The sequence below is a fragment of the Mobula birostris genome, chromosome 3 (genome assembly GCF_030028105.1).
Source record: "Mobula birostris isolate sMobBir1 chromosome 3, sMobBir1.hap1, whole genome shotgun sequence".
NCBI classification, from domain to species: Eukaryota; Metazoa; Chordata; class Chondrichthyes; order Myliobatiformes; family Myliobatidae; genus Mobula; species Mobula birostris.
This window is the reverse complement of record NC_092372.1, coordinates 16,484,570-16,503,608: the sequence shown is the minus strand read 5'-3', so window position 1 is coordinate 16,503,608 and position 19,039 is coordinate 16,484,570. Positions and strand designations below refer to the sequence as shown.

Sequence of the window (19,039 nt, the reverse complement as noted above, 5' to 3'; positions counted from 1 at the left end):
GACACCATTATACATTTCTCTTTCAGAACCACACCAAGGAACTCACAGGAAGTTAGAATGGTAAGTGACCATTCAGCTTATCTGCATCATAATTAGGCTGGAGTTGTCCTTTTGCCCTTCAACTACTGTGGTGTGTGTTCCCTACAGTTTTAATTTTCCTGCCTTTGGTGTTCTCTTTCATTGATGAAGGCACTGACTTATCCCAGGATGTTATTCCTCAGTGAGTCCCTGCAGTATGTTTGAACTTACAAGCACTGTTATTGAGCTCAATTGTATTCTTGCCTGAACGATACTTAACGATAGATCAGTTTATTTGTCACGTGTACATCAATACATCAAAACATACAGTGAAGTGTGTCATTTACATCAACGACCCCCACAGTCCAAGATCTACTGGGAGCAGCCCGCAGGTGTCACCAACGTAGCCTACCCTCAGTTTACTAACCCTGACACTAACCTGTACATCTATGGAATCTGGGAGGAAATTGGAGCACCCACAGAAAACCCATGTGGTCACAGAGAAAACGTACGAGCTCCTAACATATGTGCAGTGGTGGGAATTGAACCCGGATAGCTGGCACTGCAAAGCATTACACTAACAGCTATGCTACTGTTCTGCGTATACGCATTTCTTAGAAACAAGGACATTGCACCTCATTGAGTGGCAGGAACGAGGACCAATCATTCCACCTCTGCCATGGAGGAGCTGTGGGCATATCTCCCTCTGCTCCACCTCCTTGGCCAAGGCCAGGTCATCATCATCATTATGTGCTGTGTCACTCTAACATGGGCGATCGTGGTCTTACCCTTGACCAATGTCCCCTCCAAGGTGTGCAGGTGTGTGCACGCACACATCTTTTGCTACTAGCGCACAAAGGAATTTAAACTGTACACAGAAGGTTGTCACCCTCTACCTCATTGGCATGTTCGATATATTTCATGATCGTACACAATCACATTTCCTTTTCCGGTTTCTGATGCAGTGTTGACAACGTGGAGCTTGCGATGATTTGCATGCAGGTTTTAGAACTGTTTATATTGAGGAAACTATTGATTCACTAAGTCGAACTCCAAAGAAGCAAAGGGTGTGAAGTACGAAAGAAATGTTAGTTCATTTAAGGCAGGATGGCTTAATGAAGCAGTAAAAACTGCTACACCAAAAGCTCATGAGGTCAGGAATGTGCAGCTATGAGAGATATTTATGTTCAATGCAGAAACTGGTGCTACCTGCACGTACTGTCATGATGCAAAAGTTGCTGGAGAATTTGCAAGCAGGAAGAAGTGGAGTGATATTTAGAAATTTGACTTTTTAAAGTGTCATTTTGCAAACAAATCACATATGGATGCTCCAGCTGCAAAAGCACATATGCAAAAGCTCCAGCGAAAAAATCCTTCATTACCTTCTCCAGGCCTGCTACACGTGTTTTGTGAGAGTGCAGATGAACAGGAGCGAAATCCGTCAAACCCAGAGGAGATCAAATTTCTTATTAATAGTATTTTGCTAGCTGTTAAAATTAATACCTCTATATATAAAATTCAGTGTGCACATGTTGCTGTCACTGGGCAAAAAATTGCACAGCACAAGATTTTTGCGCACACTGGTCATAATAAGTTTGAGGGAACATTGTCCTTGATTGTAATTGTTCTTAGCAAATTTTTTCTACAGAAGTAGTTTGACTTTGCCTTCTTTTGGGCAGTGTCTTTACAAGACATGTGACCCTAGCCATTACCAATACTCTTCAGAGATTGCCTGGCATCAGTGGGTGCAACTTGGGCCTATGGTATCCACCACCTGCTCCAATGACTTCGTGTGACCCTGACTAGGGGTAGAGCGGGTTGCTGAGCAGGTGCTGCACCTTACCCAAGGGAAACCTGCAGACTAGCACCTCCTTTGGAGAGACGTATCTCCACCTCAGCACCCACTAAGGCCAACTCAACATAACCTGATAAGCATACTTGAACCTTACCACAGCACAGAAAGATGCAAGGGATGATTGTGCCCACTGAACTATCAGCTTGCAAACAGCACAATTTTTAAAGTGTCTAAGAAAAATCACATCAAAATATTCTTTTCTGCTTTTCCAAGGAAATTGTCACTCTTAAATGACAGTGAAAATGATCTCTTCTGCTGGGTTCTACAATTATGCGTTACATCATACAGCATCAAGGCAAGCATACTAAAACAAGAAATCTAATACTAACTTGCAGTTTATCAGTGCCACCCCGCACTTCATGTCACGATCAACGCTGGCAATATCAGAACCCAATTGTGGAGGAAAGAGACTTCAATGTAGAGACAGCGGTGAGAGTCTATTCATAATAATTCCAAAAGAACATCGGTGGCTCAATCGAACGACACCATGAGATGAATCATTCTCAAAATAAGGACCCTGTGATTAGCGCTAATCAGGCATCCACTTAGATCTTACAAATCTTAAAGGCGGGAGGAGAAGATGGTGACGCGCCTGCGTGTGCGCAGCCCTCCAGTGAAAAATGATATCATATCTGCTAAATAGGGGCCATGGACAATTCTGATTTGTTGGAGAATGGACGTGAAAGCACAGAGGAACATCTGGAGAAATTTCTGAAACGCCCATTTGCTGCTGTTGTTACTGTGTGGTCGGGATTCTTTTGGAGGGTAGGCCTCAAAATCCCCGGCCTTGCCTGCTTTTGGCGATCGAGAAGGAGGTCGACTCGTTCGGACAGAGATGGCGCTCAGTACTCGGTGTCAGAGAGCTGATCACAGCTCGAAGTTTTCCGATGACTCAGTGGCGGATTGTAGTCGGCATGGCAGTGAGAGTTTTTCTTCCTTCTCCCGTCTGCGTGAGATATGGGACATTTGAGAAACTTTGAACTTTACTGTGCTTACGGACTTCTTCATCAAGTTATGGTATTGTTACACTGTTTGTAACTATATGTTATAATTATGTGGTTTTGTCAGTTTTTTCGGTCTTGGTCTGTCCTGTGTTTTGTGATATCAGACCAGAGGAAATAATGTATCATTTCTTAATGCATGCATTACTAAATGACAATAAAAAAGGACTACATGTCTTCATAATCTAATACAGAATCTCTGATCTCATCAAAATACATTTAATGATCTTAAATAGAAAGCACCAGGAGACCACATTACAAAGAGCAAGTTACTGATTAAAAAAAACCCACAAGGAACGCTAAACGATTAACAACTCTCACTAAATAACAATTAACCATTTCTGATGCTCTAAAAACCTCGGCATTCAACACTCTCTGGCGCCTCACACAGGCCTGAAGAGCTCATTACACTTTAACTTAACGGAAATTCCATAAATAGCTGGAAACTTAACTCAGGATGAGGTGGATACTGTAAAATAATCCATTTCAATTAACAAAGCATTGTTTGATAAAACCTGATTGGCCATGAGATTGTGGACTTTAGAGAAGAACAGGTAAGGTTCTGGCAAATTTCTGTAGATGTACCATTGAGAGCATTCTGACTGGTTGAGGAAAAATCCATACCTGGAGTCCTAAGGCAGCCCTACGTTGAGTTCAACACTGACTGGTAACTTCTGTGATGCCATTGGTACCAAACTGTATTAGTATCTGCTGTTCCTTTAGATTCATCTGCTGCATGGAGAAAGGGACCCTATTGCATGGAAACCAGCTTGCTCTCCATATCATATGGTAATGGTTTGTGTATCAACATAGACAGCAAAGATGCAACATCCATGGTCAACCCCAACCAATGGAGGGCCTTAAGTTATACTGGTTGATGAGGGTTCTTAATGATGGATGCCACCTATTTGGGTCCTTAATGATGGATGCTCCTTGAATATGTCCTGTATTCAACAGAGGCTAGTGGCCATGATGGAGCTGACTAATTTTACAACTCTCTGCAGCTTACTTCGATCCTCTGCAGTACCTTTTCCTGCCATACCAGACATGATGTGGCCACTTAGAACTTGGAAAATGACAGTATAATACAGGGCCTTTGGCCCATGATGTTATTCTTATCTTTTAACCTGATCTAAGGTCAACCTAACATTTCCCTCTCACATCATTCTCCATTTTTCTATCACCATGTGCATATCTAAGAATTTCTTAAGTGTCTCTAAAATTGCTGCCTCTACCAAGTTCCACGCACTCATCGCTCTCCGTGTAAAAGACATCCACCTTATACATCCCTCCAATCATCTTAAATTCCTAGCAGATTCCTTCTTCTCCAGCCTTTTACCTTTCCTACCAACCTGGCTTCACCTATCACCTTCCAGCCAGCCTACCTCACCTTTCCCACCTTTTTATTCTGGCACCTTCCCCCTTCCTTACAAGTCCTGAAAAAGGGTCTCAGCTCGAAACATCGACTATCTATTCATTTCCATTGATGATGCCTGACCTCCAGCATTTTGTGTGTGTTGCTTGGATTTCCAACATCTGCAAACTGCCTCGTGTTTACATTAAAATTGTGCCCTCTGGTATTAGCCATTTAATAATAATAATAATAAATTATTGATCCTGAGTGGAAAATTCTTTCATTATAGCAGCAACACTTCAAAACACGCTTAGCAGTGTGCAGGCTTAACTAATAATAAGTACAGAATAATAATATACACAGTAATAAAATACCAATATGAAGTTAGAAAAAACAGACTATTGTACTATGATGTGTGTTCTCCTGTTGCACAGAGATGAACTATTGTACATGCTTATTGCATTTGGTAGGCAAGATTTTCTGTAACAATCCTTGTGACAGCAGAGCTGAATGGGTCTGTTCGAAAGGGTGCTCAGCTGCTTATTCAGTAGGTCATGGAGAGGATGTGCTAGATTGTCCATAATGGACAACAGTTTGCTTAGTGACCTCCTCTCCACCACAAACTCAAAAGAGTCCAGGTTGTAGCCAAGAATAGACTCAGCCTTTTTGATGAGTTTATTTAGTCTTTTTGCATCACCAGCACTGATGTTGCTCCCCAACATAAAGCTGCAAAGAAGCAGCACTCGCTACAACAGACTGATGTAGCCCCCCCCGGCCACCCTTGGGGTCGCTCGGCTCGCTGCCGTCTAGGGAAACAACCTTCGGCCCTGCCAAACTGGATGATTAGTTTGTGTGGATGCTGTGTGATGTACCCCACCCCGTCCAAATAACAGACAATACACCAGATACGATTAAAGGATTTACAGTTTATAGATATTACTGGAACTATATAATTAATGGAGAATAAAATATAAAAGGAAAATAAAAGGCGCCAAAGTTCAATCTCTTCGTGCACAAAACAGTTGGAGCTCAAGAACCTTCTTTTTCACCCGGCGACCCCTTGGACCACCTCGACCAGCCGCCTGGGAGCAACAATGGTGGTCGACCAGACGCTCCACACAAGTCCGTCTCCATCACCTCGCCGAACGCCCTCTTCGGGGTCCGACCCCGTTAGTGGACATCACAGCACCTCGTCCATCCTTTGTCTCGCTCTCCCGCCTTCTGCCCCAAAACTCCGCGCATACAAATCTCCCAGATACACCGAAATCATAACAACTATCCCAATTGGTTAATAGCATCCTGCTATCTGTATTAACCCAAGCAAATGTCTAGCTGGAGACTTTCTCAGCATTTAACATAAGAAGCATTCCCCAGTATAACCCTAGATGCAGGAAGATTGTTCCCGATGTTGTGGGAGTCCAGAACGAGGGGTCACAGTTTGAGGATAGAGGGGAAGCCTTTTAGGACCGAGATTAGGAAAAACTTCTTCACACAGAGAGTGGTGAATCTGTGGAATTGTCTGTCACAGGAAACAGTTGAGGCCAGTTCATTGGCTATATTTAAGAGGGAGTTAGATATGGCCCTTGTGGCTAAAGGGATCAGGGGGTATGGAGGGAAGGCTGGTGCAGGGTTCTGAGTTGGGTGATCAGCCATGATCATACTGAATGGTGGTGCAGGCTCAAAGGGCCGAATGGCCTACTCCTGCACCTATTTTCTATGTTTCTATGTTTCTATAACAAAGAAGCCATTTTAATTAGCCTACGCAGTAAAAGACGAAACCCCCTTACACTGATAAAGGGTCTCCAATGTCCTGCTGCATACATCGACGGATCTCATCTTTCTTAGAAAATAAAGTCTGCTCGTCTCCTTCTTGTAAACAGCCTTAGTGTTGGTTTTCTAGTCAAGTTTGTTGTCAAGGTGAATACCTAAGTATTTGTACTCCCCCACCACTGCAACCTCTTCTCCCAGAATGCATACTGGACTCATCACAGTCCACTTCCTCCTAAAATCAATCACCATTTCCCTGGCCGTGGCCACATTCAGGAGCGGGTGATTCCTCCCACTCCACTCCACAAACTTGTCCACCAGTCCTCTGTACTCTGACTCCTGCCCATCTCTGATAACACCCAACCACCGCAGAGTCATCAGAGAACTGCAAGTGACAAGACTCAGAATTGTACTGAAAGTCTGAAAGGTACAATGTGAACAAACACGGAAACAGGACAGTCCCTTGTGGGGCTCCAGTGCCACTCACCACCAATTCAGACAGAGAAATACCCCGCCGTACAAACTGGGCTCTATCTGTCAGCTGCTAGTCAATAATCCAGGAGACAGTGGATTTGTCTATGCCCATCCTTCGCAGCTTCTCACTCAGAAGTGGCTGGATTGTATTGAAGGCACTAGAGAAATCAAAACATGTGATTCTCACAATGCCACCAGCATCATCCAGTTGAGAGTGTGAGCTCTCTACAACAGGCAGATGACGGCATCATGCACTCCCACATGAGGTTGGTAGGCAAACTGTAGAGAGTCCAATGAAGATCTCACCTGCAATCCCGGGTAAGTCAGAACCAGCCTCTGCAGCACCTTCATCACAAGGGATGTGAAGGCAATCGGTCTGCAGTCAGTAAGTTCAGATGAAGTTGCCTTCTTGAGGACAGGGATCAAACAGGAAGTCTTTCATGGCATCAGTATCTTTTCCTGACTCAGACATCGATTCTAAAGGTGCTTCAAAATACCAGACAGCTGGCTCGCACAGGCCTTCAGTACCTTGGGGTTGATACCGTCCGGGTCAGCAGCCTTGCTTTGATGCAGTCTCTCCAGCTGTCTCAACCTGACCTGCAGTCACAGTCAGGAGGGAGAGGGTAGTCATTCCTGTGGAGGCAGGATAATAAAAGTTGGGGTTTGGAACATAAGCACTCACCCGAGGGGAGGGAGGAATGGAGGGAGAAGGCTTCAGGGGCAGAGAGGGTGTGTGATTTGGGCAAGTGGAGGAGAGAACAGCAGGAGATCCGGTGCTGAACCTGTTGAAAAACAAGTTCAATTCGTTGTCCCTATCCAGGCAGCCCTCGATCTTTCTTTCCTTAATCTTGAAGCCAGTGATCTGCTTCATGCCCAGCCACATGTCCCTTATGCTATCCTGCTGGCGCTTTTACTCCAGCTTCCTCTTGTAGGAATCCTTGCACTCCCTCAGTTTTCCACCCTGAGAAAACGTCTCTGACTATCCACTTGATCTATGCCTCTGATCACCTTGTAATGTTATGGGTCATAATGCATAGTATACTACTTGATGTTCTATAGAAACAGAGAAACATAGAAAATAGGTGCAGGAGTAGGCCATTCGGCCCTTCGAGCCCGCACCGCCATTCAGTACGATCATGGCTGATCATCCAACTCAGAACCCTGTACCAGCCTTCCCCCCATACCCCATGATTCCTTTAGCCACAAGGGCCATATCTAACTCCCCCTTAAATATAGCCAATGAGCTGGCCTCAACTGTTTCCTGTGGCAGAGAATTCCACAGAATGAATTTCATTAAAAAGTGTTTGATTAATAAAACCATGGGCTTACACCAGGATGACAGAGCTAGTTTTAGGTTCATCTTGCATCTGAAGTACTAGAGAACGGAAATACCCAGGAAATTCAAGCAAGTATAGCTTGCTTCATCATGTACTGAAGGGATTCTGGTTGCTTATGCACTTGCAATGGGAACTGGCCGCTCTCATGGCAGTCTTCTCTGAACTTTTCAATTCGACCACCAATGCAGGAGCAGCCTTGACACTCCACAACATTGATCCATGAACACAACGTACCTCACGTGGCCCAGCAGCAGAGGACCGCAACTACCCGCTTTCCCACTTCTCTGATCCCTGCATACCCCCATCCTAACGTTCACTGTCCCAGTCATCCTACAAGAAAGCCTAGATATTTATCCGCCCCTTCCCAATTACCATTTCCTCCATCTTGTCAACTTCCAAATACCTATGTCCATAAGAATTTGGCCATTCAGCCCATTGAGTCTGCTCCGCCATTTAATCATGGCTGGTTTGTTATCACCCTCAACCCCATCCGCCTCCCTTCTCCAGATAACCTCTGTCATCATTACTGATGAAGAACCTGTCATCCTCCGCTTTAAATATACCCAATGCCTCGGCCTCCACAGCTGGCTGTGGCAATGAATTCCACAGATTCACCACACTCTGGTTAAATAAATTCCTCCTCATCTCTGTTCTAAATAGATGTTCCTCTATTTTAAGCTGTGCCCTCTAATCCAAGACTCCCCCACTATAGAAAACTTCCTCTCGATATCCACTCTATCTCGGCCTTTCGATATTTGGTAGGTTTCAATGAGATGCCTCCTCATTCTTCTGAACTCCAGTGAATACAGGCCCAGAGCTATCAAAAACTCCTCATATGTTAACCCTTTCATTTCCAGGATAATTTTTGTGAACCTCCTTTGACCCTCTCCAATGCCAGCACATCTTTTCTTAGATGCCTTATAAAGCCTACCGTTACATCCTTGCTTTTGTATTCTTAAAATTAAGGCTATCATTGCTTTGGCCTTTCTTACCACCCACTCAACCTGCAAGTTAACCTTTAGGAAATTATACAAGTCCCTTTAGACCTCCAATTTCCGAACATGCTCTGTTTACAACCGTGTATCTTGCAAGATGGAAATTTGCATCATAAGGCCTTCAAAACAAATAATTGTGGGTTTGTCACACATAATCTATTTAATCTGTTTTACCAGGGACTGAAAAATTTCGAGCTGCCATAACGGAAAACAAAGAGTTTCCTGCTTTATGACTAACTATTGAATGATTCAAATCATCACAAGGACATTTCCAGTTAAAAGCACGGTGTCTTCCATAAGCGTCTCACTGGCACTTTAGGCCCAAACATCTCTGTACCATTATCAGCTCATTTGGAGTTTCCAGTTTAAGATGGCACTGGTCAAGCTCAGTGACTACTTACCAGTAGCAAACAAGATAAAGAAAACTAATAACGATGTTATTAATCACATTTTTCTGATAAATAATCACTGAAATCAATAGCCTGTAACTTCCCTTTTGCGAGTTGAGCTTTTGAACTGCCTGTGTGACCTGGCATTGTTGAGGTGTGAACTGAAATCTCCACATGTGCGGGCGAAACGAGGCGGCCTGGGCCAGGCACAAAAGCAGGCATTGAGCCAACGTTTGGTCATTGCTGCGGCAGACTTGGAGACGATTCAATGGGGCAGAACCGAGGCAAGTAGAGCCTGGCCCAAGAGCAAGGAAAGACCCAAGGCTTGATCGATTTAAGCAGCGGGCCAGGTTGAGAAGGTCAGGGTGTCGAGGCCAGAAGCGAGGGGCGAACCAGTTCAGCTCACTGCTCCGCGAGGTTTGCTCATCATTGTGTTGAAGTGAGTCTGTAGTCTGCAATTCTGAACCGGCTAGCTGCTGGCTTCATGACTGTGGGCTCACTTTTATGAACTTCAGTTCCGAATGCTATTTGCTTAATTTTACTGTTCGCACTTTTTGTTTTATTTTCTCTGCACGTTGGGTGTTTGACGGGTTCAATGGATTCTATTGGGTTTCTTCTTTTGTGGCTGCCTGTAAGGAGACAAATCTCAAGGTTGTGTATAGTATACATACTTCGATAGTGTACTTTGAATGTTGAAATTTGGAATCATGAAATGGCAGAGATAAGGCTCCATAGATACCCACTGTTACTGATCACCAAGCAAAGTGAGAGTACTGTATGTTATCCAACAGTGTGAGTGAAGGAACAAAGAAAAAGTTCAGCAACTGTTGTTTGTTTCTTTCGGCCTTGCACAATTTATGACAAGTGGCTCTCTGAGGGCAGTGATTGGGATTCAAATGCATTCAGATTCAGATTTATTTGTCACATGTAGGTCAAAACATACGGTGAAATGCATTATTTGCATTAGCAATCAACACACCCAACGATGTGCTGGATGCAGCCGACAAGTGTCACCACATATCCTGTTACCAACATAGCATTCCCATTAAGGCTGATTTATATTTGTGCGTACGGGCTACACTGTAGGCCTGATTTATAGTTTTACATAGCTCTACACCGTAGCGAGCATGCGTAGTTGTGTCTGTGTCACTCTGCAATTCACCGCCAAAACACTAGTTGGCGGTGGGGTTTCTATGCCACTGTGTTGTGTTACTTCGTGAGAGACATGGACGAGGAAATGCATTTCAAATATTTTCGGATGTCGGCAGGTAGATTTGATGATTTGGTTCATCGTCTCCAACCATTTATTTCGCATCAGTGTACAGACATGGCGGAGAAAAGCAACCGGAAATGCGATGCTACCAAGTGGACCAATCACAGTTGTTGCGGTCTGTGTCGCTGCGATGCATGAGTTACATTTTTGGAGAGGTGCACGTCACCCTACAGCGTAGGGTACGCGGTACCTACGGCGTACATTTGACACACAAGTATAAATCTGCCTTTAGGCTCAACAGTACCACACTGAACACAAAAAGCAACAAAGAACAACAGCAAAACAGGCCCTGTTCCTCCCGTCCACACAGGTACACAGTCCGCTAAACCCAACACAGACCATGGTTGGCGTCCAGCCTCCAGTGGGCTCATGGATTCACAAACATTGAGCCTTCGAATTCCCCAGCGGACTTGCAGAAATTCACCACTTCTCGACTTTTGATCAGCCTTCGGGTTTGAATCAGGACTCAAAGTTCAAAGTAAATTTATTATCAAAGTACATATGTATCACCATATACAACCCTGAGATTCATTTACTTGCAGGCATTCTCAATAAATCCATAGAATAATAAGCATAACAAACTGGGCACTTGATCAGTGTGCTAAAGGCACTAGCGGTGCAAATACAAACAGAAAGTAATAATAATAATAAATAAATAAACAATAAATATCAAGAACATGAGAATCCTTGAAAGTGAGTCCGTAGGTTGTGGGAGCATTTCAGCAATGGGGCAAGTGAGGTTGAGAGAAGTTATCCCTTTTGGCTCAAGAGCCTGATGGTTGACTGATAATAACTTCTCCTAAACCTGGTGGTGTGGGTCCTGAGGCTCCTGTACCTACTTCCTGATGGCAGCAGTGAGAAGAGACCATGTCCTGTGTAATGGGGGTCCTTGACAACGGATGCTGCTTTCCTGCGACAGCATTTCATGTGGATGCACTCAATGGTGGTGAGGGCTTTCCCTTGATGGATTGGGCAGTATCCACTATTTTTTGCAGAATTTTCCATTCGAGGGCATTAACATTTCCATACCAGGCTGCAATGCAGCCAATCAGTATACTTTCAACTACACATATATAGAAGTCTGTCAAAGTTTTAAATGCCATGCTGAATCTTTGCAAACTTTTAAGGAAGCAGACGTACTGCCATGCTATCTTCATAATTGTATTTACCTGCTGGGCCTAGGACAGGTCCACGAAATAATAACACTGAAGAATTTAACCTGACCCTCTCCATCTCTGATCCTCCTGCTGAAGTCTTGCTGACATTGAGTAAGAGGTTGTTGTTATGGCACCACTCCCTCCTACATGCTGATTCATCACCACCTTTGATTTGGCCTACGACAGTGGTGTTACCAATGACAACAAGTGATCCCAAAGTAATTACAGCACAGAAGACTTCACCAGACGTTTACGATAACACTTAACAAGGCCACAAGTTTCTGTGGGACGTATCTGTAATCTACTGGTATTGCTTCACCACCTGAAGGGGCATCAAGTTATAACCAACACTTACAAAACAAGTAGCATCTATGGAAAAGAGTAAACAGTCCATTTTTCCATACTTTTTTCCATAGATGCTGCCTGGTCTGCTGAGTTCCTCTAGCATTTTGTGTGTGTTGCTTGGATTTCCAGCTTCTGCAGATTTTCTCAACTTTAAAATATATGCATTTCATCTCTACATAAAACAGAATTCAATAAAAGTAATTGCTGTTTTCTGTATTCTGGCCGTCTTTCTTTCATTGTGCAGAAAAGAGTAAGATAGACTCAGTGGCCGCTTTATTAAGTACACCTGTACACCTGCTTATTCATGCAAATATCTAATCAGCCAATTACACAGCAGCAACTCAATGCATAAAAACATGCAGACATAGTCCAGAGATTCAATTATTGTTCAAACCAAACATTAGAATGTGAAAGCAACGTGATTTCAGTGACGTTGACCATGGAATGATTGTTGGTGCCAGATGGGGTGGTTTGAGTATCTCAGAAACGGCTGATACTCTAGGATTTTCATGCACAACAGTCTCCATCGTTTGCAGAGAATGGTGCAAAAAGCAAAGAACATCCAGTGAGTGGCAGTTCTGTGGGAGAGAAATGCCTTGTTAATGAGAGAAGTCAGAAGCGAATAACCAGACTGGTTCAAGCTGACAGGAAGGTAACAATACACAAATAACCATGTGTTACAACAGTGGTGTGCAGAACAGCATCTCTGAATGCACAACACGTTGAACCTTGAAGAGGATGGGGTACAGCAGCAGAAGACAATGAACATACTGAAATGAACTCAGTGGCTACTTTATTAGGTACAGGAGGTACCTAAATGTGTGAACAATGTGTGTATATGCATTGTGTCTGCATGTAAAGCAGAATTCAACAAAAGCGATTGTTGTCTGTATCACACACAAAATGCTGGAGGAACTCAGCAGGCCAGGCAGCATCTATGGAAAAGAGTACAGCCGACATTCTGGGCCGGGACCCTTCATCAGGACTGAAGAAAAAAAGCTGAGGAGTAGATTTAAAAAGGTGGGACGGGGGGTGGGAGAGAAAGAGAAACACAAGGTGATAGGTGAAACCTGAAGGGGGAGGGATGCAGTAAAGAGCTGGGAAGTTGATCGGTGAAAGAGAAACAGGGCAGGAGAAGGGGGAGTCTGATAGAAGAGAACAGAAGGCCATGGAAGAAAGAAAAGGTGGTAGAAACACCAGAGAGAGGCAATGGGCAGGCAAGGAAATAGGGTGATAACTCAGTCTGCTGGGGTTATATGCTGTGTCTGGTGCTCCCAGTGTGGCCTTCTGTATATTGGTAAGACCCGACGTAGATTGGCAGACTGCTTCGCCGAGCACCTACGCTCCACCAGAAAAAGCGGGATCTCCCAGTGGCCACCCATTTTAATTCCACTTCCCATTCCCACAAGTTAATCCATGGCCTCCTCTACTGTTGTGATGAGGCCACACTTAGGTTGCAGGAACAACACCTTCTGGGTAGCCTCCAACTTGATGGCATGAACATCGATTTCTTGAACTTCCGGTAATGCCCCCCCCTTCACCATTCCCCATCTTCTTTCACCTCTCTCACCTTATCTCCTTGCCCCCACCATCGCCTCCCTCTGGTGCTCCTCTCCCTTTTCTTTCTTCCATGACCTTCTGTCCTTCTCTATCAGACTCCCCCTTCTCCTGCCCTATATCTCTTTCACCAATCAACTTCCCAGCTCTTTACTTCATCCCTCCCTCTTCAAGTTTCACCTATCACCTTGTGCTTCTCACTCCCCTCCCCCACCCACCTTTTAAATCTACTCGTCATCATTTTTTCTCCAATCTTGCCAAAGGGTCTTGGCCCGAAACGTCAACTGTACTCTTTTCCATAGGTGCTGCCTGGCCTGCTGAGTTTCTCCAGTATTTTGTGTGTGTTGCTCGGATTTCCAGCATCTGCAGATATTCTCCTAGTCGTTGTCTGTGTTCTGGCTGTATTTCCTTCATTATGTAGAAAGAGTATTCTACATTTTCCTTCTTGCTACACCATCATTAAATCTCACCTCTCAGAATGTGATAGAAATTCGAAATAGTAGCTCAGCATGGCCTTATGTGCTTGGATCTTCCTTCCAATGAAGTGAATAGAACAAGACTCCAATAATTCCTCCCTACCAGATTTCACTTGCCTAGGTTACATCTGCTGAAGACTATAAACACATAAATCTACCCCAGACATCAAGAAAACTCAATATACTGTTTGTGTCTGTAGCATCCTTTGTTCCTGAGTGGAATTTTTCTATGGACTTATAGCTGGGGTTTTGTTTTATCTGAAAATGACTCAATTCTTCACAACTGCCAGTCACATGGAATTCTGAACTTGGCACAGTCCTAACAGAGATACAGTATATGTATACTCTGTATAAATGTCTAAATATTTTTCCTAAATTTTATAAATTATAATTAACCAAGTATACAGAGCACTGTCCTGGTTACAATTAACAATGGAAATTGCAAGAGTCACTCAAAGGTTCTATTGTTGTTGGATAGCAAACAGAAATATGATCTCTGTGTACTTCAGTTTGTGGCTGTGCAGATGGAATTTTCTTTTTTATAATATTAATGTTAATATAATTTTGAAATTAAGCTAATATAATTGTGAAAACCTGAAATTAATTATGAATATAATCCATATATTTTCTAAATACTAAACATACCACAACCTTTACTTTGAAACATTTTAGAGTTTCATCATGTTCACATTGTAATATTACATTAGAACACTGTTATAAATTGTAACAATAAACACAGAATGGAAGTCAGTAGCTGATTGTTAATAAACCACTGGCCCGCTGAACGCCGGCAATGTCTAGTCAATATTCATAGTATGCATATTACAAAAACAAACATTTAGAGTGCTGCTCAGTTTTCAGGCCATGCAAAACTTTCTTGCTCAGAGTAAAGGTTGGTCCACACTGCTGATTCTGTTATGGTATGCAGATAAACAATTTTTGTCCATTTGTCTTTAATTTCCCTCTACATTAACTTCACCTCTCTACACATCAGGACATGTAGCACACCACACTATTTGCCTCCTGCCAGTCAGCCAGTCCTCTATCCATGTTAGTATCTTACCTGTAATACCATCGGCTGGGCTCTTATCTTGTGAAGCAGCATCATGTGCGGCACCTTGTCAAAGGCCTTTCGAAAATCCAAGTAAGCAACATCAACTGACTCTCCTTTGTCCATCCTGCAGAGTTATTTCCTCACAGAATTCCAACCGATTTGTCAGGCCAGATTTCCTCTCAAGGAAATCAGACCTTGGCCTATTTTATCATATGCTTCCAAGTGCTCCAAAACCTCATCCTTAACGATGAGCTTTAATATTTTCCCATCCACTGAAATCGGGCTAACTGGTCTATAATTTCCCTACTTCTGCCACTCGCTCTTCTTAAAGAGTGGAGTGACATTTGTAAATTTCCAGTCCTCTGGAACCATTCCATTCATCCAGAGCTATTCTTACTTGATATTGGTCATTATTTCTGTCACCTCCAGGACCATGCTACCACCAATCACCCTTCCTCACCTTTAAAAGACATTTGAGTAAGTACATGAGAGGAAAGGTTCAGAGGAGGATGGACCAAACATGGACAAATACGACTAGCTTAGATTAGCACCTTGGCCAGCATGATCAAGTTAGTCCATAGGGTCTTCTTCCATGCTGTTGTATTTTATGACTCTGAGACCCTCTATTGGTCAGAGTCACTCATGGTTGTTGCATACTGGCTGTATACGTGATACACAAATTAGTATGCAAACCAGGGCAGCATAATATGGAGAGTAAGCTGTTGCCAATGCAATAGGCTCCCCTTCTCCATGCAGCTGATGAATCCAAAGGAATGGCAGAGACTGATACTAGAGGTGTGACAGGAGTTGTCAGTCGGTGTTGAACTCAAAGTTGGACTGCCTTAGGGAATTCAGCTCCGGATTTTTCCACAGGTTTTACTCCTAAAGCCTTCTCCATTAGTGGGAAATGGAGGACTATGTAAAAGGGATATGTTAGATGGATCTTAGAGGAGGCTAAGGGCCGGCACAACATCATGGGCTGAAGGACCTGTACTGACAATTATACCATAAGACATAGGAGCAGAATTATGCCATTTGGCCCATCAAGGCTGCTCCTCTATTCAATCATGGCTGATTTATTTTCCCTCTCAGCCTCATTCTCCTGCCTTCTCCCCATAACCTTTGACGCCTTTGCGAGTCAAGGATGCAGCAACCTCTGCTTTAAATATATTCTATAACCTGCCTCCACAGCCATCTGTGTTGATGAATCTCACAGATTTAACACCCTCTAGCTAAAGACATTCCTCCGCATCTCTGTTCCAAAGGGATATCCTTCCATTCTGAGGCTGTGCCTGTACTGTTATGGGTTCTGTTTCAAGCAGTTTATTAAGGTCCTTACAAACACCAAAATTGTAACTACAGGTCCTCATCAGACATTAGGTAGAAGCAATAATTTTTCTTGGTTTATTTTCAATTCTTCTGGACCCACTGAAGCTCTTGCTGTTGAATGCCAGGCAGGAGCTACTGTTCAACATTGTACAGTGGAACTTCAGCCTACCTTGTTTGACTGTCAAGTCAGTGATGTGACCGACTGAGCCACAATTGAACTGGCTGCTCATCCTATCTTTTGTTTAGACTCATCTTTCCTTTCTTTTCTCGTCCCTTTACCACCAATGAGTTACTAACTGCACTACTGTGCTTTAGCGTGGCCAGTAGAGACACTGCCTCACCGTGCCAGAGGCACGTGTTCAATTTTGACCTCTGGTTCTGTCTGTGTGGAGTTTGCATGCTCCCTCTGTGATCACATGGGTTTTCTCTGGGTGCTCCAGTTTCCTCCCACACCACAGGGCTGTGTGGGTAGTCAGGTTAATTGGCCACCACAAGTGAGTGAGAGAGTGGTAGAATCTGAGGAGAGGGGTGTGAGGGAATTGATAGAATATATGGAGAATGAGATTAATGTAGGACAAGGGTAAATGGGTGGTTGATGGCTGGTTCACAGTTGCTGGGCCAGAGAGCCTGTTTCTGTGCAGAATTTTCCCCTCCTTCCGCCATCTTATTCTGGCTTCTGCCCCAGCCTTTTGCAGCCCTGATGAAGGGTCTCAGACTGAAATGTTGACTGTTTATTCCCCTCTATAGCTGCTGCCTGATTCGTAGAGTTCATCCAGCATTTTGTGTGTGTTGCTTTGGATTTCCTGCATCTGCAGAATCTCTGGTGTTTAGCATCAGTAGTCTCCCTTATGATAAGCCTGGTTCTACTATGGGTCTCTGTTGTGGACTGAGAGTGGGAAGGGGGCAGAGAAAGGGGAATCACGGTTGGGGAAAGGGGAATGGAGAGGGGAGAGAGTGCAAAGTGCTAAAGAGACGTTCTGCAATGATCAATAAACCAATTGTCTGGAATCAAATGACCTCGCCTGGTGTCTCAGGGCTGGGTGTGTCTGTACCCGTGTCACTTCCCACCCCTGGCACTCCTTCCCTGCCACCTGTCCCACACCCCCCCCCCACAACATTCCATCCTCGCCATTCCCAACATCTTTTGCTTCCGCCAGATTTACAAACTCACTCTCCTCTCCATAGAGCACTGTGCAAAAGCCTTAGGCATCCTACTTTTTATCGTTCTATCCATTTATAGCCTGTATTCTATACCCTAGTGCATCAGTGTTATTTTTCAGCACCACCAAAATAAAAAACAAAACTGCTGAATCAGAAAAACAGCAGACTCGCTAATTAACTAATCATTGACTGTTTATTAAACACTAAATTTTAAAAATGACCTTTTCCTCGTTTTGCTTCGACTCTTTTAGCTGGCCAGTATCTAAAGTCCGACACCGTGATGGAAGCTGACACCTGTTCCACAACCTGTGAAGAGTTCCAGCAGATAAAGCAAACAGTTCTACAGCTAAAGCAAAAGGCAAGGGGATTAATTTGCATCAAGCCTTCTTCCCTTGAGACACTTACTTCCAATGGTAAACGTTGTGAATCGTAAGGTTATTTGATTGGGTGGTTGTCCATAGTATCCTCGATGACAGTTTTGAAGCCTGTGTGGGAGAGTTCTTAAAGTGGAAAAGCAATTCCACAGTGGCAGTCCCACTCTCTCGAGCCTGAAAGTCCAAGTCCAGTTGTACAGGTAGTCATCACAAATGATATAACCTACCCTTCTATCCTTTCAGACTTTAATGTTGCTGTGACTGCTCTTCATGTCAGAATAGTTGACTGAATGTGGTACCGGCTCCATTAGAGTCAGATTTTCTGAGAGTTACCACTTTTAGATCATATGAAGAGAAATAGACCAATTGTAGAAGAAATATTGCAGAGAAATTGTATGATCTTTCAAGAAGTGATTATATCAGAGAATGTGCAGAATCTGGAACATGGATGAAAGAAAAATGGAGGGCTATGTGGAGGGAACAGCTAGGTTGACCTTGGAGGAGGTTATTGTGTTAATACAACATCGTGGGCCTGTACTGTGCTGTATTTTTCTGTTCTATACAGCATTTACTTACTATCCTTAACACCATGGCATTTAGGACAGCAGTGAAGGTCCTTCATCTCTGTCTGTCCTTGGCCACTCAGATGTAGAAGGATTCTTCAGTGCTGTTTCCCTAACTAGTTTATTTTACCAATCAGGGATGTTAGCACTGAGCTGAACCTCCATACCTAGAGGACCTGTGGACTACTCGTTGTCTGGCCTTTAAACTTTGACCTGTTTGGCATGGGTCAAAGCATAAAGCCCTGACTTCAGCTGACATAGCTCTCTGGGTCACTGAGGCACACAAGCCTCCAAACCCAACAATAATATTGTGGTCCTCTTGAAGGTTATGCAACATTAACAGCAAATTAATTCATTGATTAACCATAGATTTTATCTTTCTTTTAGATCACTTCACTGCCCAACAATGTTGATGATATTAGTAAACAAAAATCAAACAGCCAGAAGTTATTTTCTTCCAACAGTTACAATTCTGGATTTGTTGGGCTTCCTGGGCCTTCGGGACCAGCAGGTAATAAGGCAACTTTCATACTATAACCTGCGATTCTTTAGCTTTTCAA

At 43.6% G+C, this 19,039-nt stretch overlaps 1 protein-coding gene across 1 annotated transcript in view; it reads left to right on the top strand.

Moving 5' to 3' along the window:
• Positions 1–19,039, top strand: part of ccbe1 (collagen and calcium binding EGF domains 1) — a 441,930-nt gene that overhangs the window by 388,411 nt on the left and 34,480 nt on the right. The window contains exons 6-7 of the mRNA XM_072251756.1: positions 17,794–17,900; positions 18,867–18,990. Of these exons, the coding sequence (XP_072107857.1) occupies positions 17,794–17,900; positions 18,867–18,990 (231 nt within the window). The remainder of the gene's footprint in view (positions 1–17,793; positions 17,901–18,866; positions 18,991–19,039) is intronic.